Below are 19,168 nucleotides of genomic sequence, written 5' to 3' on the forward strand. Positions count from 1 at the left end.
CAGCTCCCACGATCGCCAGCACGCGACTCGCTGCCGCCGCTGCCTACCGCGACAGAAGCACCGCCTGCAACTGTAGCGGATCCACACAATGACGCTGCGAGCACGGCAGAGATGGCAGTGCGGCAGTCTGGTTTGGAGGGCCGTGCGGGCAAAAACGATGCGGGGAGTTTATTTAGCAACCATTCTGTCATCAGCAGCAGCGGATCCCCAGACTCCGCCTCTGATCTTGAGGCTATTAGCGATGTTGATGACGACGACGACGACGATGATTACATGGGGGAGCACAAGGTATTGGCAGTTGTCCATATGGAGAATTCTGGGTTCGATTTGGATAGTGCCGAGGCTACTGCTAACCGCTCGCAAACAAAGTTGCCTGGGGCGCGGCGGAAGCTGCGTGTTTTTGTGCCAGACGAAAACGATGAGGCTCAAGACATCGAGCAGCGCATGCTTGGGTCAGGGCTACTCTCTTATTTTCTCTCCGCAGCGCGTGCGGTCGCCAAGCATTTCGCCACCACTGCGGCACTCTCATTCGACTAGCACATTTCCGGAACCGCTCCGGCACGCATCCATATACGCGTTGGACACCAGCATGCCGCCTGTGCCTCCAAGGGTCAGCCGCGGACACGCGTCTACAGCGCACGGCCCGCCAATGGACTACCACGCGTCGTCATCAGCCACCTCGCCGCTGTACCCGATGACGTCTGACATCTTGATGATGGGATCGGTCAAGGCACGCAGCGGGGACAAGCACCACCACCAGAGCCCGGTGAGCGCAGTCAACAGCAGCACGCACAACATGTTTATCACGAGCCGCAGCCGCAGCAACTCGAGCGGCCACAGCAGCTTTGTATCGAGCAACTACAGCACGTCGAGCCGCAACACGCAAATCTTCCACCCGATAAACACGACGTCGCCGGCGTACCTGAGCAAGCCGCTGCCACTGCCGCCGACAGAAGACGGATTTGTGCCGCTGCCCAGCACATCAATGTCGACATGCATCGCAGTCGTCGTACTTCCCGGCACAAAGGCCAGAGTCGCCGCCGCTGCCACCGCTGCCGCCTGAATGTGGTCCGGTCTCGGCGCCGGGCACGCCCGGTATGAGCATCCGGCATTCGGCAAGCCCCATCAGTGAGCTGGAGCGCGAGGGCGTGTTTGTGCTGCCGACGGTACCCGAGACGGTTGGCGGCAGCCGGGCCCGCAAGATTGTCGAGCGGCTGAGCTTCTTCGACAAGAAGAAGAAGTCGCGCACCCAGAGTATGCCGACGCAGAAACGCCCCAAGTCTCTGTACGAGCAGCCTGTGCACAAGTCGTATTCGACGTCCACGTACAAGTCGCACCAGTCCCGCAAGTCGTTCGCCGGCGATGGCCGGAGCAGCACGGCGTCAGATGCGCTCTATCTGGATGACCTGCATACTCTGCCCATACCGCAGAGCAGTACTAAGCTGAAGTCAGCTGCCGCCCCAGCTGCGTCGGAACACAGAGAGCTTGCTAATCAACACCCAGGTCAAGGCCCGGCGGTCTAGCGCCGTGTCGCTGACTACCAGCCCGCTGTCGATAATCCCGAATGTCGGCGCCAGTCGACGACACCCATGAAGGCAAGGAAGGCAGCATCAACTCGGTGCTGCTTGGGTCTGCAAAGTCGAGCAAGGCCCCCAGCATCGACTCATTCGCTCTGACGGATGTCCATGGCTCGCAGCGTATGCGGTCCAAGCTGGAGTCGATTGGCATGAAGCGCTCGTCGGACGTATGGCTGGGGTCGCTCCAGCATGTTTCTGCGGTCGCCACCCAGTGTCGAGGACCTGAATGCCAACGAGGCACAAAAGCCCAGCGATAGTGCGGCTGATGACAGAGTAGCAATGGCAGCCTTGGCCGCTACTACCACTGCAGGTGATGACCAGGCAAAGGAGAACGGATCTCAGCCTAGGCCGTCCAAGGAGCAGGAGAGCGACACGACTAGCCCAATGATCCAGCCAGTAATGATTGCAAAGCCCGTGGCGCGCAAGACACCAGCGGCGATGCGGATGCACTCGGCCCGCGAGTTGGTGATTACCGAGAAGAACTTTGTCGACCACCTGTTTGTGATCAAGAAGGTGTGGATGGAGCCCTGTGTTCTCTTCAATCAACTCGCCAAAGCCGATCATCCCGTACCAGACAGCGCGCATGGTGTTTGACGGTATTGCGTCGCTGCACTCGCACGCCAGCCAATTCTACCGCGAGATGGACGCAGCGCTGAGCAGCTTTGAGCACCATGCTCGGGCACACGCTAGCACCACCGGCAAGGACTTTGACGACGGCATGCGGATGGGCCGGTTGTTCCGCAGCAGCGAACGGCACTGGAGCGACTTCATCACCTATGTGCGCAACTACGGCAAGGCGGTCCGGTGCCTGAACCAGCTGCAGGACTACAAGCCGTTTGCGCGGTACCACGAGGAGTGCATGCTGCACAAGCGCACGAACCGCCAGTCGCTGAAAGGACCTCCTGATGCTGCCGGTGCAGCGCGTAACGCGGTACACGCTCCTGCTGAAGAACATCCTGAAGCACACGCCGGTGACGCATGGCGACCATGTCGAGCTGTGCCGTGCGGTCAAGAATGCGTCGCGGCTGGCGTCGATCGTCAACGAGTGCAGGCGCAAGCAGGAGGAGAGCGAGCGGGTCATGGAGCTGTTCCAGGCCATTGCGCTGTGCCCGCCGATGCCGTACGCCGACTCGCGGGCCTTTTGTGACCGAATTCATTGTTCGCGAGCTGATTTCGCGGCAGCCGACTCGGCTGATTCTGTTCAACGACATGCTGGTTGTTGCCCAGGCGCCTGCGCAGGCCAAGATCGACGTTGTAACGGCGTCGGCCAACGAGACTGCCGAGGCACATATCGAGTGGACGTACTATGGGTCGGCGCTGCTGGACCAGGTCGAGGTGCAGAATGCCTGACGAGAGCACCAACACGCTGATCACGATTCTGTCGCTGAACAGGTCGGCGACCGTGAAGTCGTCGATGGATGACTCGAGTCTTGGCCGCCGGTCGCTGCCAGGCAACGACGACGCGGGCTCCGATGACGTGGTGCTGTCGCCGGGTCACCAGGGCGCTACGATCTCGAATTCGCCCGAGGCGCGCCCGCGCACCAGCGCCTGGTCGCCATGCCCAGGACGGCATGTCGATGCTGTCAGAATCCACGCTGCGTGACGCGTTCTCCAGCAAGAAGAAGCCCAAGAAGAAGGGCAAGATCAGAAAGGGCATTCTGCAGTCAAGCGGCTCCGGCGACGCGATCCCCGACCATATTGCGGCGCTGTCTCACTCGACGTTCCCGAAGCCCAGTGCCGTCGACGATGTACTCTGATCTGGCGGCATCCCGCGCGTCGTCGCACTTTGCAAGGACAGTTCAGCCGAGGCAGCGATGGCTGGCGGCCAGCAAATGACTCCGCCGCTGCAGCCACAGCGCCCCAAGACATCGCAAGGACTGCCGCAAGCACATTCGCTCTCGTCCGGCATCGACGCTCCATCTGAGTGGTCCACAATGGCTCTGTGGATGGCCTGCCGCCTGTGCCTGCCTTGCTAGAATCTGCAAACAGCAGCACAAACATGCTTGTGCAGAGCCCGCCGAGCATGGCGCCGTCCAAGGGCGTCCAGCTGACGCTGGTGATGCAGCACACATCCTCGTTGGAGCGGAAGAAATTTGTCATGGCCCTCAAAGACGCGTCGACCAGATATGCCAACGGCGCCAGCACTGGCGTGTCGGCCATGGATGACCCCGAGGTCCTGGCTGATCTGTCGCTGGATGCCGGCTTCGGGCGACGTGCTGAGCATGCACCCTATGTGAGCCAAGGCCCGCCGCCCCTGCCTCTTTCCTGTAAATGGTAGAATTGTCTGCTTAATATCATCACACATATCCCCGCGCCCATGATCAAGTTATTAACGCCAAATTTCGCGACGCGTGTTTGCATGGGGCTCTTTTCTCTGCCTGTCTGAGGAATTGGGTCTGCGCATTAATCCAGCATATGCTGTCTGGCCTCCTTTTCCTCTCCTCTCCCCTCCTGAATTGTTGGCACCTGCTTTTTTATTACACTTCCCTCTCCATTACCCTCCAAATTATTCCAATTTCCCTGTCCCCTTTTCTGTTCGCATTGCAGCTCGAAGGGAAAGGACCATACCTACACTTACCTCGCATAGACACCCCTCCGTATTAGCTTTGAAACAAGTTTGCTTCCAGGCGATGGCTTCAGAGGACCTGCCCCCAAACATCGACGCGAGTTCCGAGCTGTCCGAGTCTGTTCCGGCCAGCGGCTACATCACACCGCTCGAGCCTGCGAAGCCCCTCGACCCAAAGCAGGTGAAGCGGTTTGCCTTTCTGCTGAGCCAGACCGATGTGTTCTCGCACTTCATCCAGGATTTCATCCAGGACGACAATCTGAAGGCAGAGATCAAGCGGCAGCTGGACACCAAAGCGGCCAAGGCGGCACAGGGCAATGTGTCGCGGCGGCACCGCAAGACGGAGAAGGAGGAGGATGCTGAGCTGCTGCGCGAGTCTTCGCCTGAGGAGGAGATGAAGGTGCAGCAGACGTTCACCGGAATCGCCGACGTACGTGACTGGCGGCAAGATGCGCGACTACCAGCTGCGCGGCTTGAATTGGATGATCTCGCTGTTTGAGAACGGGATCAACGGGATCCTGGCCGACGAGATGGGTCTGGGCAAGACACTGCAGGTGATTTCGTTCATTGGGTACCTGAAGCACTTCCGCGGGATGCGCGGCCCCCATCTGGTCGTGGTGCCCAAGTCGACGCTGCACAACTGGAAGGCCGAGTTTAACCGCTGGGTCCCTGATCTGGACGTGTTTTTGCTGCACGGCGACAAGCACGCGCGTGCCCAGATCTTTGACGAGCACCTGAACCCCAACACGTTCAACTGCTGCATCACCACGTACGAGATGTGCCTGATCTGCAAGACCCAGCTGCGCAAGGTCGACTGGCAGTACATCATCATCGACGAGGCACACCGTCTCAAGAACGAAAACTCGATGCTGTCCAAGCTGGTGCGTCTGTTCTCGTCGCAGAACCGGCTGCTGATCACAGGCACGCCACTGCAGAACAACCTGCACGAGCTGTGGGCACTACTGAACTTTTTGCTGCCCGACGTCTTTGGTTCGTCGGACGTCTTCGACGACTGGTTCCAGAAGGGCGAGGGGGATCAGGAGCATGTCATGCAGCAGCTGCACAAGGTGCTGCAGCCGTTCCTGCTACGCCGTGTCAAGAGCGATGTCGAGCACTCGCTGCTGCCCAAGAAGGAGGTTAACCTCTACGTTGGTCTGACGCCGATGCAGCGCACCTGGTATAAGCGTATTCTGGAGCGCGACATTGCAGCCATCAACGGCGCGATGGGCAAGAAGGAGGGCAAGACGCGGCTGCTCAATATCGTGATGCAGCTGCGCAAGTGCTGTAACCACCCGTACCTATTTGACGGCGCTGAGCCTGGACCACCGTATACCACTGACGAGCACCTGGTGTATAATTCGTCAAAGATGGAGGTACTGGACAAGCTCCTGAAGAAGATGCAGGCGCAGGGCTCGCGTGTGCTGATTTTCAGCCAGATGAGCCGCATGCTTGACATTCTCGAGGATTACTGCATGTTCCGCGGCTACAAGTACTGTCGTCTGGACGGATCCACCGACCACGAGGACCGCGTTGCGTCAATTGACGAGTTCAGCCGGCCGGGCAGCGACAAGTTCATCTTCCTGCTGACAACGCGTGCTGGTGGGCTGGGCATCACGCTGACGGCTGCCGACACTGTGTGCATCTATGACAGCGACTGGAACCCGCAAGCTGACCTGCAGGCCATGGATCGTGCTCACCGCATTGGGCAGACCAAGCAGGTGTACGTGTATCGATTCATTACCGAGAACACAGTCGAGGAGAAGGTTCTGGAGAAGGCGATGCAGAAGCTGCGCCTCGATCAGCTTGTGATCCAGCAGGGGCGCCTGGCGCAGGCCACCAAGGGAGCCACGCGCGAGCAGCTGCTGGACATGGTGCAGTTTGGTGCTGAGGGCATTCTGAAGAGCGGTGGTTCGTCGTCGCGCGCTGATCGCTCGGGTAGCAACACGGCATCGCGTGCCACCAGCAACGAGGGCACGCCAGCGCTTTCAGAGGTCGAGGACGATAGCAACTTTGATATCGACGACATTCTGCGGCAGGGCGAGTCAAAGACGCTGGAGCTGCAGAGCAAGTACGCCGACATGGGGCTGGACGACCTGAACAAGTTTGCCAACGAGTCAACATCGACGACCCAGTGGGAGGGCGAGGACTATGCGCAGAAGCGCAAGGCTGCGGATATCGCGCAGCTGTGGATCCAGCCTGCCAAGCGCGAGCGCAAGGTCAACTATGCAGTCGACGACTACTACCGCGAGGCGCTGAGGCAGAGCACCTCGCGCTCAAACAACGCGCCCAAGGCCCCGCGCCCGCCCAAGCAGATGCACATCCACGACTTCCAATTCTATCCGGATCGGCTGCACGAGCTGCTGGAGAAGGAGCTGCTGGCGTACCGCCGCGCAATCGGCTACAAGGTGCCCAAGCAGGACTCGTCCGACGACGCGTCCAGTGTCAGCAAGAACTCTGACGAGGACGAAGGAGGCGGTGCGCAGGCAGGAGCAGGCCAAGATCGATGCTGCCGAACCGCTGACTGAGGAGGAGGTCCAGGAGAAGGAGCAGCTGGCAAACCAGGGCTTTGGCAACTGGAACCGGCGCGACTTCTATGGCTTCATGCGGGCAGTGGAGACACACGGGCGCGGGCACATGGAGATGGTGGCCAGCGACGTCGAAGGCAAGACGCCCGAGGAGGTGCGGGCGTACGCCAAGGCATTCTTCAAGCACTACCGCAAGCTGCCCGAGGCCGACCGTCTGACAGCGCAGATCGAGAAGGGCGAGCAGAAGCGTGCGCGGCGCAACGAGATCCAGCAGCTGCTGGACGCCAAGCTGAGCGAGTGCAAGCTGGACCCGGTGCGCCATATCCAGATCCCGTACAGCTCGGGTGGCTCAACGGCGCGTGGGCGTGTGTATACCGAGGAGGAGGACCGGTTCATCATTGTGCAGCTGGCCAAGCTGGGCGTGGGCACTGAGGACGTCTACGAAAAAATCAGGCAGGAGGTGCGCGGGTGCCCGATGTTCCGCTTTGACTGGTTCATCAAGAGCCGCAACACGCACGAGATCCAGCGCCGGTGCCAGACGCTGATCGGCCTGCTGCAGAAGGAGGCCCATGGCAACCGCAACGGCGCCAGCAATGGCACGAACACGCCAGCGGCCGGCACCGACATTGAGTGAGTATCTCTCTCAGTGCCTGTGCGCCTGTGTGTGCGTGTTGGAAGGAGTTTGAAACCTCGTCCAAGTGGCGAGATTACCCAAATCGCCGAAAAAATCCCCCCCACCCACGCCCTCTCACTTTCTCTCTCCCCTGATGTAATTTCCTCTATACTAGCTGCTCTTTTAAAAAAAAAACCCTTTATCGCAATGGCCGGTTTGAATGCAACAAGATTTGCTTTTGCCGCACGGGCTCTGAAGCGGGCGCAGACCCGGTTTAGCACACGCCGCCTGGCCACTGCGGCCACTGCCACAGAGTCTGCTGCTGCTGCGCAGCCTGTCGAGCGCTACGACATTGTGATCGTGGGCGGCGGGCCGTCTGGCTGCACCTTGGCCAGCGCGCTTGGATCGGCCAAGGCCCTGGAGCACATGCGCATCGCACTGCTGGACTCGGGGAAGCTGACCGAGACACGCAGCTGGGAGCCGACCTGCTGATACGTTCCTGAACCGCACGCTGCAGATCACAGCCAGCAACAAGCTGTACCTGGAGAAGGTTGGCTCGTGGAGCATGTGTAATACAGAGCGGGTCCAGCCATACGATCGCGTGGTGGCTCTGGATGGCTCGGGATCGGGCAGGATCGAGCTGAACACGCCCAGTGGAGACGTCACTGCCGCGTACATGATTGAAACCAAGAACCTGGTCAGCGGGATGCTGAAGTTCATTGACGCGCAGGGTGCCAACATCGATGTGGTCGAGAAAGCCAAAGTGGCAAACATTGCGCATGAGGCAGGCTCGGTGGACTGGCCAGTAGTGACGCTGGGGAACAAGCGCCGGCTACAGGCGCGGCTGCTGGTAGGCACAGACGGTGGCAACAGCAGTGTGCGCAAGTTTGCAGATATCGGCACCTATGGCACCGACTACGAGCAGTACGGGCTGATTGCGACGCTGTGTCTTGAGCAGCTCAACCGCACGGCGTACCAGCGCTTCCTGCCCGAGGGCCCCGTCGCTGTGCTCCCGTTCCCTAACGGCTTTGCCAACCTCGTGTGGTCGCTACCGGCCGATCTGATGCGGGCCTTGAAGACGATGCCTGAGGACGCCTTTGCCTTGCTTGTGCAACGCAGCACTGCGCCTGTCGCCAGCCGAGATGCAGTACCTGTACGGCCTGGTGGGCAGCGGTGCCAGCGAGCGAGAGATCATGGACGAGACCAAATGGCGGCTCGACGTGTTTGCCAAGAGCAATGCCAGTGAGGAGAATTGGCTGCCGCCCAATGTTGCCGCTATTTCGCCGAAATCACGCATGTCGTTCCCGCTGCGCCTGCGCAGCGTCGATCGACTGGTCGGCAGCCGTGTGGCCTCTGGTTGGCGACGCCGGCCACGTCATGCACCCGCTGGCTGGACAGGGGCTGAACATGGGCATTGAAGATGTGCAGAGTCTGGTGCAGATCCTGGAGCAGGCAGCGCTGGCAGGCGAGGACATCGGCACTGTGGGTGTGCTGGAGCGCTACAACCGCCAGCGCTATGTGCGGAATCTGGCGATGCAAGGCGTGGTGGACAAGGTCTGGCATACTTTTAGTGCTACTGCAGGGCCGATTGTCAAGGCCCGCTCAATGTTGATGAACGGTCTGGACCGCTTCCCGGCCGCCAAGGACATCTTGGTGAAGAACATGATGATGTAGGCATTTAGGTTTTGGGCACAGCGCGCTTTTAAAATGGCACTGTTGTGGACGGCTTCACCAGAATAGACGCTAATGCGGAGGGGCGGCTTCCACGTGGAATGTGGTTTGAAAAGGAGCGGCGCTAGCTTTGCAGCAGGAGTATATCCATTCATTTCAAAGTCTTGCAGCGGCCAAGCTTTTCTCTCTGTTTCCAATTTCTTTTCTGCATTTTCCTATACTTTTCTTCAAATCACCTACATTTTACCCAATGAGCGACGAGGGTGCTTCCAACAGTAAGTACTTGTCCTCCACACATGCGCGCACGCAGTCTGTGCTCGCGGGAGAGCAGTAGGAGTCCAGTCCTTTTGTGCTGGCGAGCAAAAGGAAGCAGGGGGGCTGAATTTCGAATTTATTTTGTAGATGAGCAGCTGCTGGCCGCGTGCAAGCTGGACCAGTCCGACATGGTCGAGGATCTGCTGAAGGATCTGGGCTCGGTCGATGTCAACTGTGCCGACGGTGTTGGCAACACGCCGCTCCACTATGCGTAAGTATATCTATTATTGGCTTGGCGAGTACGCTTGGCATTTTCCGGCTTGGCCAGCAAAGGGTATGCGCACCGTCCACTGACACTTTTGAGAAATAGTGCGCAAACTGGATCGGTGGACTGTGTCGAGCTTCTGGTGGCGGTGCCTGGTATTGATGCAAACAAAAAGAACCGAATCGAGAACGACACGCCGCTGCACAAGGCGGTGATGAACCACTCTGGAACCGGAGGGAGTCGCTGGAGATCACACGGCTGCTGATCTCAGCTGGAGCCGACCCGCGGATTGTCAACCGCTTGAAGCAGCGCCCAATGGACGTGACTGATCCCAGATGCCTCGCAAGTGCGGCGTCTGTTGCTGCAGGCGACATTGGCATTCAACATGCCGCACCAGCAGGCTGTGTATGAGGACGGCGACGACTACTCGAGCGACTAGAAGCAGAAAATACTATTTTTTTACAGGATCCAACATTCAGTGTTTATCATGTGCTATGGCATATGACAGCCAGTTTAGGCGAACCAGGCAAACGAACTGGCTGCGCATTGACATAACAAGCTGTCTTGCTGAGGGTGTTTTTGAATGCTTTGTTATTTTGTTGGAGAGACACAGCTCGGTGAAGGGAACTGTCGGCCGTTAGATGGGAGGAGCAAATTAAGACCGCCAAAGCTGTGGAGGAATAACAAGATGTGGAGGAAAATATGAAATGCTGCTACTTGGGATAGAAAATAAATGTGGAAAGTGGATGACAACTACTTGGAAATGTGTTCATGCGCCGGGGGATATTGGGACAAATGAAGCAAGGCATGTAGCGGAGGCCCCTTTCAATCCAGGGGTCGAGTGGGTGGTACTGAGGAATGCAGGCACCTGGGGGGTCAGGAAGCGAGGACAAGAGCCATTCTGCGCAATGGCCCCTAGCTCGCTTGCCAAATCAAATAGCGTGCACCACCAGCACCTACCCAACCCTGCAACCAAGCCGCTTCGCTTAAGGAGAGGTAGGGAAATTAGCATGAGGACGAAGTAGCGCAGGCATTAGCACCGGTGTTGACGACACACGACGCCTCGGTGTAGACGTGGGTGGTATAGACTGTCTGAGCACAGTCATCACCGCCCGACGACTTGTGGCCCTTCTTCGAGCGCTTCTTCTTGCTCTTGGAAGAGCTGGACGGCTCGCACTCGCAGCTGCTGGTCGGCGCGCACGAGTCCGAGGCATCAGACGAGCTCTTCTTGTGGCCCTTCTTGGACTTGCTGCGCTTCTTCTTGCCACCCGATCCATCGTCGCACGGCTTCACAGTGATTGTGATGGTGGGCTCGGGCTCGGGCTCACAGCCACCGTATGCCGGAGTCGAAGCACCGTATGCCGGAGTCGAGGCACCGTATGCCGGAGTCGAGGCACCGTAGGCAGGAGCAGGGGCAGGGCCAGCGCCGTACGCAGCCGACGATGAGCCACCACCATAGGCGGGAGCGGGGGCAGGACCGGCTCCGTAGGCAGCAGACGATGAGCCACCACCATAAGCGGGGGCGGAGCCAGGGCCTGCTCCGTAGGCAGCAGACGACGATCCACTGTCACCGTAACCACCACCGCCGCCCGACGAGCTAGCACCGTAGCCAGAACCACCACCTGACGAGCTAGCACCGTAGCCAGAACCACCACCCGACGAGTTAGAGCCATAGCCGGAACCACCACCCGACGAGCCACCACCGTAGCCAGAACCACCACCTGACGAGCCACCACCCGACGAGCCACCACCATAGCCAGAACCATCAGCCGACGAGTTGGCACCGTAGGCGGCCGGAGGTGGCTGACCAGCGCTGTAGCAAGTAGCGGTCTGAGCAGGAGGCACGATGGTCACTGGTCTTGGTGTCACCAGGGCGGATGCATGACAGAGTGACAGCCGGCAGCTGGCTGGTCTTGGTGATGTATGTCGGGGGGTCAGTCACGGTGGTGAAGACAGTGCTGCCCGGTGCGTGGATGGTACAGGTCTGATCTGGATCATGGACAGTGTGCGTGACAACGCTACCAGGGAGGGTGTTGGTGACACAAGTGTCGGAGCCATGCGCGGTGTGCGTGACGGTGTTGCCTGCAGCAGTGACAGTAATGGTGCTGTCAGCGCCATGGACGGTGTTGGTGACAGTGGAGCCAGCAACATTGACAGTCACAGTGCAAGGGGGAGGCGTGATAGTGACTGTGGTGGTGCTGGCTGGTGCCTCAGTGGTGACAGTGACAGCCGGCTCAGCGGAGCCGTAACCAGCCGAAGAACCATAGCCAGCAGCCGCAGGGGCGGCGGCAGCAGGAGCACCATAGCCAGAGCTCGAGTCAGCAGCAGGAGCGGCAGCCGCGGGGGCAGCAGGGGCAGCGGGCAGCAGGGGCACCATAGCCAGAAGCAGGGGGAGATCCGTAGCCAGAGCTCGAGTCAGCAGCGGGAGCGGCGGCCGCGGGAGCAGCAGGGGCACCATAGCCAGGAGCGGCAGCCGCGGGGGCGGCAGGGGCAGCGGCAGCAGGGGCACCATAGCCAGAAGCAGGGGGAGATCCGTAGCCAGAGCTCGAGTCAGCAGCAGGAGCGGCAGCCGCGGGGCAGCAGGGGCAGCGGCAGCAGGGGCACCATAGCCGGGAGCAGGGGGAGATCCGTAACCTGAGCTCGAATCAGCAGCGGGAGCAGCGGCTGCGGGAGCAGCAGGGGCGGCGGCAGCAGGGGCGGCGGCACCATAGCCAGCAGCAGGAGGAGGGATTGGCACATTGTCGCTGTAACCGGAGCTAGCGTAATCGGCAGCAGGGGCAGGGGCAGGAGCAGGAGCAGGAGCAGGGGCGGCTGGCGGGGCAGCAGCACCAGGAGCACCCTGGTACGACAGGTTGAGGTCAAAGTCGAACGGCTTGCCGACAGTGGTGGCCTGAGAGTCGGCCGGGGCAGCATTGGTCGCAGCGATCAGAACAGCAAGGATACCAAAAGTGACCTTCATCATTTTAATGGATGGTAGAGCGGAAATTAAGGGAGAGGGTGTGCGTAAAGGGTATTAGAGAAAGGAGGGAAGGGCGGAAGGGAGGGAGAGGGATTAGGGAGGGGCGGGAGAGGGAGGGTATCAGTAAGTAGCAGTTGGGAGGAAAATTGAAAGTGCGCAGAACACTAGATGTATAACCCAAGAAGTTGATGATAGAACTTGTTGGTAAGGGCCCTGGATGGAGACTCTTATATACCGAAATATGCCAGAGTTCAAAATGCCAATGTGCCAGCACGATCAGCGGAATTTTTTGAGCATGGCAGGCGGCCAGCCAACGCCGGCTGCGTGGGGAAAGCCAGAAGCGTGTATTCCCTCTAGGCTATTTCGGCCACCTAACACACTATGTCTCAGGCAAAAATAAAACCGTGCACTCAGGGCAGCCGTGTGAACTACTGCGGTCCCAGTGTTTGCTTGAAATCTGGCAGCGGGATATGCCCGGAGACTTGCATTGTTGATGGCATTGCAGGGCTAGTTTCAAAAGCAAATGCCAGTAACTGGTGGTCAAAATGAGGAACCGCTGTGCTCGATCTCAAACATTGTGCAGTAAAATGCGGGATGGTTGGGTTGGCAGGCAGGAACAGACTCCATACTCAAACAAAAGTAGCCTGCAACCGCACAGAAGAAGAAAGCGAGACAAGGGAATGTATTTTTCAGACATCTTGCCGAAACTAGAGAGAAGTAGAGTGGGTAAGAAGAGGCCGTTTTAGAGGTGTCGGCCAAAATGCGCTAGAGTGCCACTATTGGCTTTATATTGCGTCCCTGAACATATGCGGCCCAAGTAGCCCACAGTCTGCATGAGCACAATGCCATTGCAGTCCCAAGATCACGCCTTAGACGCATGTATGGCTTGATGGAAATAGTTTATTTATCAGCTGGCCGGAAATTAGTAAGCCTGCAAGCGCAACGCAGGGAGAAAAGCTAGGCAGAGTTGACAAACTTGACAATGTTCTGCTCTTCGAAGCACTCCTCTTCGACCAGGCGGCTACCAGGACCAGCCTTGGTCCACTTGAGCAGGGTCGGGATGGGGCCCAGCTTGATATCCTCGCGGGTGCGGAAGACGTTTGTTGGGCTCGCAACACTACAGAGTTGGAAAGAGAACAGGGGATGAACGTCAATATAATTGCGCTTTTGAAAAGAGCCAGTCCGGCACGCTGCTGCATTTTGCAAACACTTACTCAGTCTTGCGGTCAACAGGGGACCTCGAGCAGAATCGAGTTCGGGATGGTGTTGACCACCTTGCGCACGGTCGGGTCGGCGATGACACAGTCGGGGCACCACGACTCGTTGGTCTCGGGTGCCTCGCGGCCAAAGAACAGAACAAACACACTTTCGCTCTGGGCAAGGGCCTCGTTCACCTTGGCATCAAACTCGGCAGGCTCAAGCACACGGACACACTTCATGGTATATTGGCTGAGTAGAAAAAAGTAGAAGCAGGGATATGAGGGATGAGGAAAGCAACGGCTTGGATCGCCCAGCTGGCCAAGTGCAAACCAGCAGTTTTTCTCAGCTCGAGTCTCCCAACAGCGGCGCGGCTCGAGCCGGTGAGCGGGCTTCCTGCTGGCCGCCAAGCGGCTGGGGGCTACGTCAAAACTGCTGGCACCAGAGGTTGCCGCCTTCTTGGCCTCTATCACGCTTCTGCCTTTCAGCTTCTACATCTGGACTTCCACAATGAGCAGAGATTACAACTACGAGAGAATTCTGGGCGAAGGCGGGATGGACCCGTACGGGTCACGGCAGCCAATGCAACAGCGCCCGCCGCAGTACCGCTCGTCGCCGCACCAACACCAGCAGCTCCCACCGTTTATGAGGCCTGGCGATGCACGCCAAATGAGGGTTGGCAAATGCCCCGACAACACATTGGCTCTGACCAACTTGCTGGCCGTCAGCTCGCAGGACTTTGATGCCAGCACTCACTATGTTCGCATCAACAACGACTACATTTTCAACGTGCATCCAGTTGACGCGCTGCCATCCGGCATGATCGGCCCGTCGCGTATCCAGCGTACCTGGGCACAGTTCTCAATCAACCAGGAGGTGCTTGTCGAGGCCATGTCGAACCCAGGCGCTGACCCAAAGTCGAACGTATTTGCGATCAGCATGGATGTCGACATCTCTTTCCTGTCGCCAAACCAAGAGACAGCTCTGCGTGTTGACTCGGAGGAAGTCTCACAGCTTCTGCGAACCAACTTTGGACAACCAGATCTTCAGCGTCAGGCCAAGCCATTTGTATTTGACTTCCGCGGATACAACCTCAAGGCCACTGTAACCAGCCTGGCTGTTGTCCCGCTCGACGTCCTGCAGGACAGCAAGGGTGAAGGGAGCTCGGCCTATGACAGCGCGCCAGCAGCTGAGTACGGTATCTTGACGAGCCTGACCACGATCAATGTGTCAAAGGCCCAGGGCTCAATGATCGATGTCAGAGGGTCGGCGGCCAGGCACAAGGCCAATGCCATTATCCAGCCCGACTTCAAGTTTGAGGACATGGGCATTGGTGGCCTAGGACAAGGAGTTCAGCAACATCTTCCGCCGTGCGTTCGCCTCGCGCATCTTCCCACCCGAGCTGGTCGACAAGCTCGGCATCCAGCATGTCAAGGGCATTCTACTCTACGGCCCGCCTGGATACTGGTAAGACCCTGATGGCCCGGCAGATTGGCAAGATGCTCAATGCCGTTGAGCCTCTGATCGTCTCGGGACCCGAGATTCTGAACAAATACGTCGGCCAGTCTGAGGAAAACGTGCGCAAGCTGTTTGAGCCTGCTGAGAAGGAGTACAAGGAGAAGGGGGACGAGAGCCAGCTGCACATTATCATCTTTGACGAGCTCGATGCCATCTGCAAGCAGCGAGGATCAAAGAACGACGGCACCGGAGTCGGCGACTCTGTGGTCAACCAGCTTTTGGCCAAAATGGATGGCGTGGACCAACTCAACAACATCCTGATTATTGGAATGACCAACCGTAAGGAGCTTATCGACGACGCGCTGCTGCGTCCGGGACGTCTGGAGGTTCAGATCGAGGTTGGACTGCCTGACGAGGGTGGCCGTCTGCAGATCATCAAAATTCACACAGCCAAGATTCGTGACAACGACATTCCTGGACGCGGACGTTAGTCTGGAGGAGCTGGCAGGTCTGACGAAAAACTACAGCGGTGCTGAAATTGCTGGCCTGGTCAAGTCAGCATCGTCGTTTGCCTTCAACCGGCACATCAAGGTTGGAAGCATGTCGCAGTTGACCCAGGACATCTCGGACATGAAGATTCAGCGTGGCGACTTTTTGAACGCTCTGGATGAAGTCAAGCCAGCGTTTGGAATTGCCTCGGAGGAGTTTGACCAGTGTGTGGCCAACGACATCATTCGAATTTGCGCCCAGTGTGCGGGAGATCCTTGACAAGGCGCACCTGTTTGTCGAGCAGGTTCACCAGAGTGCGACGCTCAGCCGCTTGTCAGTGTCCTGCTGCACGGTCCGTCGGGCAGCGGAAAGACAGGCGCTGGCTGCCACAGTGGCGATGCAGAGCGCGTATCCGTTCGTCAAGCTTGTGTCGCCCGAGAACATGATTGGATACACCGACAGCCAGAAGATCGCGGCTATCACCAAGATCTTCAACGACTCGTACAAGTCGCCACTCAGCCTGATTCGTCATTGACAACATCGAGCGGCTGTTGGAATGGGTGCCGATTGGAGCGCGATTCTCGAACAGTGTGCTGCAGGCGCTACTGGTGTTGGTCAAGAAGCAGCCGCCCAAGGACCGCAGGCTGTTTATTATTGGCACCACCAGTGAGCGGCGTGTGTTAGAGGAAATGGACCTGGCGAATGCGTTTACCAACGAGATTTATGTGGACAGCATCAAGTCGCTGGAGTCGATCGAGGCTGTAGTGCGCCATGTTGGCCTATTTGACAGTGACAACGAACTCGAAGAGCGTGTTTGCTGAGATTTCTCAGACTATCGGTGACCGGGAGGTCAGCATCGGTGTTCAAGAAGCTGCTGCTGCTCATCGAGACAGCGCGCCAGGACTCTGACAAGCGCTCAAGATTCAAGGTCGAAGTAATGTCTGCAATTTAACTTTTGCTGGCACAGTGTCTTTGATGCTTTGGCCTTCCCTTTTCATATCTACCTTCTCGGTTACTTTTTACTACATTGCCACTTCCTGAAATATATCTTTGCCCATATATCGGAAATTTTCATTTTGCTCGCTCTACCCTTGTGAATATCTAATGTGTATGTGACAGCCCTTCTATTATAGTGTTCCACCGCAGAATATATATCCTATGCCAATATTGCCATCTACGCCATAGTACTTCTCATTTCTGCTAGCATATCTCAGTCATATCCCCTGCGAGGAAATGCACATCATTCCATACTGTATACTAGAATCCATGCTATGATTATCATAAGTACAGGCAGTGACAAAGGCAACTCAGGAGCTGGCTATATGTCAATCGCCATGCGCTTCTTTGTTTTAACGGTAGTTAACAGGTACACCTTCCTAACAACGGTCCATGTTTACTGCATGCTTATTGGTTTTTACACAGCGGCAGAAGGACGCACACCAAACATACTGCTCGGACAACAAACCTGATTAGCTGTAAGTTGGCTGTAGAAAAAGCTGTACTATTTCGAATACCATACCCTATTGCCTTGGGTACCTCAGTAGCTTGCATGCAGTCCTTACCCACAATTTTGCAGCTCCACTCTCGATGTGGCTTGAAAGTGATGTATTTGTACAAGGACTCGGAAGCATATCTATCATCCAGGCTGTTTTCTATAATGCAAGCGACATCCAGAGTTTTAGTAAGTGCAAACGCTTTTGTTTCGAGTAGCGTCAGCAAGCCGCTAGCAAGTACCTGTAGCTGCGCGATAGGCCCCAGAACAGACCACCTCGACACTGTATGCTCCGTCCATTGCCTGTCGGAGAAGCAAGAGACCAGCAATCGTATTGTCCTGGTTCTCGCCGCTCAAGGCTCCAGGTGGTCTATACAGGTGCGTGTTCCGTTGTAGTGACGGCCGGAGAGTACCACGAAAAGCACAAGAAGCACAGATAAAGACGTATGCGACAGAGATACAGATTGTTTCCAGGTTTATTTTTACTCAAATACAAACACGTCACCGTCTAGGTTCGGCACCGTACAGTCCTGGCAAAGGTGTTTAGCGAGGCACAAGTAGGTAGGCACGGGTGCCTTGAGTAGGCGCTTGTGAGGGGCACCCAGGTAGTCATTATAAAGAATAGAGTGTGTTTGATTGAAGAGTAGTATTATAAACGAGACATGGGAGTAGGACATTAAGTGGTGTTAGTGGAAGGCTCCACTTGTTGTGGGAGCAGTGCATTCGTGGGGGTTTTTTACTCAGTGGAACTCAAGCCCTGCTTAGATCCATTTTGAACAGGTACAGCTCTGGTTCACTTGCAGGTGTAGCAGCAGGCGAACAATAATGATGTACCTGTTGACATTCGGGTCCGGAGTCCTACGCACATAGACAAGCCGAACGCATACGTACAAAGCCAGACAGACGACCAGCTTCTTTTTCAGTCATTTGAGGTTATTTTTCATTTTTTAACTATTAGTTACCAGTACTTTATATTTCATCACTGCATACTCCCTAGCAACCACTGATTGCACGATTGCTAGATTTTTGAATCTCTCGCCATGTAATGATACCATCATACCCACAAGTATACCTATCTTTGGGGTACACAACATATACAGCTAAGATAGTATTTGCATATCAATCGCCACATATAGTTATACATGGCATTCCAATATTTTATAGATATCGCTTCGATGCATATACCAGTGATGGTTGCAGTTATTAATATTAGCTTGTATCTATTATATTGTAAGACTGTATTATAGAAAAGATCCTAAGCTGTTGAAGAAAAGAGGGCTACTGGAATCACCCATACAGCTTGCTGCTCTGCACCGACGGGAGGTATTGCTGTACCAGCGTGGCCATGTGTAATGGTGTGTTAGCAAGTGGTGGTGCGCTAAAAAGTGGCGGTGTGCTCCATGAGGGGATGCAAATAAGAAGGAATGAAGAGCACCCTGGTTGGCAATAGGATGCAGCACAAACTGCATCAGTGAAAAATCAAAGACTATTAGCCCCATTGCTATCAGCTGTTGAAGTACCGCCGTTGTTTTTGCTTCGTTTACCAGAGCGGCAGGTGGGGGCACCATATGAAAACACAAGGGTTCTGCTGGTTGGGACTTTGCCACAATTGGATAAGATGCAGACAGCTGGTGATTTAGTATGTCCACCTGAAGAGTCTGTAACTGCTCCTGGTCAAAGTACGGCACGTCTGGGTAATTGCTGTATAGCCTGCAGTTCTGCCTCGTCGAGGTATGTTGTGCTCAGTACTTGCTGCAGATGTTGTAGCTGAGCCTGATCAAGGTACGGTGCATCCAGTGATTCCGGTGCAGCGATCCCTCATCGGATTTCGCAGCGCCAGTAAGTGTGTTGTCTGGGACTGTCACTTTGGGCTCTGGCCGTTTGTACGGATGCGACTTCTGTCTGGCTTTCTTGCGCAGCTTTCATGGCTTTATCCTTGCTGCCGCTTGCGTGAGATTTGTCAACATCGAACTTACCGTTCGGTTTGAGAAGGATCCGACGGTCCAGTTTGTGCAGTTTGTAGTATAGCCCACATGAATTGCAGACAGAGTTCAAGGTGAAAGCATGTAGCCGCCATGTCGGTGACTCGTATGCATGGCAA

General features: G+C 56.7%; 7 protein-coding genes across 7 annotated transcripts; 5 read left to right on the forward strand and 2 right to left on the reverse strand.

The window, feature by feature from the left end:
- Window positions 1–1,856: 1,856 nt before the first annotated feature.
- DL89DRAFT_260293 (Dbl homology domain-containing protein) lies at window positions 1,857–3,334 on the forward strand (the record flags this gene model as incomplete). Its single annotated transcript, XM_040885768.1, is given in 5 exon segments — window positions 1,857–2,090; window positions 2,134–2,508; window positions 2,528–2,776; window positions 2,805–2,912; window positions 3,143–3,334. The coding sequence occupies 5 exon segments, from the start codon at window positions 1,857–1,859 to the stop codon at window positions 3,332–3,334; spliced, it is 1,158 nt and encodes a 385-aa protein (XP_040740277.1).
- Window positions 3,335–4,207: 873 nt separating this feature from the next.
- Window positions 4,208–7,302, forward strand: DL89DRAFT_275891 (chromatin remodelling complex ATPase chain ISW1; the record flags this gene model as incomplete). The annotated part of the gene is given in 4 exon segments (XM_040889367.1): window positions 4,208–4,573; window positions 4,593–6,051; window positions 6,133–6,584; window positions 6,613–7,302. The coding sequence occupies 4 exon segments, from the start codon at window positions 4,208–4,210 to the stop codon at window positions 7,300–7,302; spliced, it is 2,967 nt and encodes a 988-aa protein (XP_040740278.1).
- Window positions 7,303–7,488: 186 nt separating this feature from the next.
- Window positions 7,489–8,955, forward strand: DL89DRAFT_295524 (ubiquinone biosynthesis hydrox; the record flags this gene model as incomplete). Its single annotated transcript, XM_040890651.1, has 4 exons — window positions 7,489–7,655; window positions 7,747–8,389; window positions 8,424–8,627; window positions 8,680–8,955. The coding sequence occupies 4 exons, from the start codon at window positions 7,489–7,491 to the stop codon at window positions 8,953–8,955; spliced, it is 1,290 nt and encodes a 429-aa protein (XP_040740279.1).
- A 247-nt stretch (window positions 8,956–9,202) lies between these two features.
- On the forward strand, window positions 9,203–9,911 carry DL89DRAFT_295525 (uncharacterized protein; the record flags this gene model as incomplete). The annotated part of the gene is made up of 5 exons (XM_040890652.1): window positions 9,203–9,227; window positions 9,355–9,478; window positions 9,572–9,683; window positions 9,713–9,793; window positions 9,840–9,911. 5 exons carry the CDS (start codon window positions 9,203–9,205, stop codon window positions 9,909–9,911), a joined length of 414 nt encoding a protein of 137 aa, XP_040740280.1.
- A 967-nt stretch (window positions 9,912–10,878) lies between these two features.
- On the reverse strand, window positions 10,879–12,606 carry DL89DRAFT_68255 (uncharacterized protein). The gene has a single exon (XM_040891976.1). The coding sequence runs from the start codon at window positions 12,432–12,434 to the stop codon at window positions 11,238–11,240; it is 1,197 nt and encodes a 398-aa protein (XP_040740281.1). The 5' UTR covers window positions 12,435–12,606; the 3' UTR covers window positions 10,879–11,237.
- Window positions 12,607–13,194: 588 nt separating this feature from the next.
- On the reverse strand, window positions 13,195–13,914 carry DL89DRAFT_270205 (uncharacterized protein). The gene is given in 3 exon segments (XM_040888608.1): window positions 13,195–13,548; window positions 13,646–13,650; window positions 13,670–13,914. 3 exon segments carry the CDS (start codon window positions 13,868–13,870, stop codon window positions 13,389–13,391), a joined length of 366 nt encoding a protein of 121 aa, XP_040740282.1. The 5' UTR covers window positions 13,871–13,914; the 3' UTR covers window positions 13,195–13,388.
- Window positions 13,915–14,186: 272 nt separating this feature from the next.
- DL89DRAFT_270206 (AAA-domain-containing protein) lies at window positions 14,187–16,630 on the forward strand. The gene is made up of 10 exons (XM_040888609.1): window positions 14,187–14,885; window positions 14,971–15,057; window positions 15,101–15,572; window positions 15,595–15,803; window positions 15,847–15,879; window positions 15,903–15,914; window positions 15,952–16,102; window positions 16,149–16,348; window positions 16,383–16,436; window positions 16,465–16,630. The coding sequence occupies exons 1-10, from the start codon at window positions 14,211–14,213 to the stop codon at window positions 16,525–16,527; spliced, it is 1,956 nt and encodes a 651-aa protein (XP_040740283.1). The 5' UTR covers window positions 14,187–14,210; the 3' UTR covers window positions 16,528–16,630.
- Window positions 16,631–19,168: the final 2,538 nt, after the last annotated feature.

The sequence above is a fragment of the Linderina pennispora genome (assembly GCF_002104995.1).
Source record: "Linderina pennispora strain ATCC 12442 chromosome Unknown DL89scaffold_16, whole genome shotgun sequence".
Taxonomy (NCBI): domain Eukaryota; kingdom Fungi; phylum Kickxellomycota; class Kickxellomycetes; order Kickxellales; family Kickxellaceae; genus Linderina; species Linderina pennispora.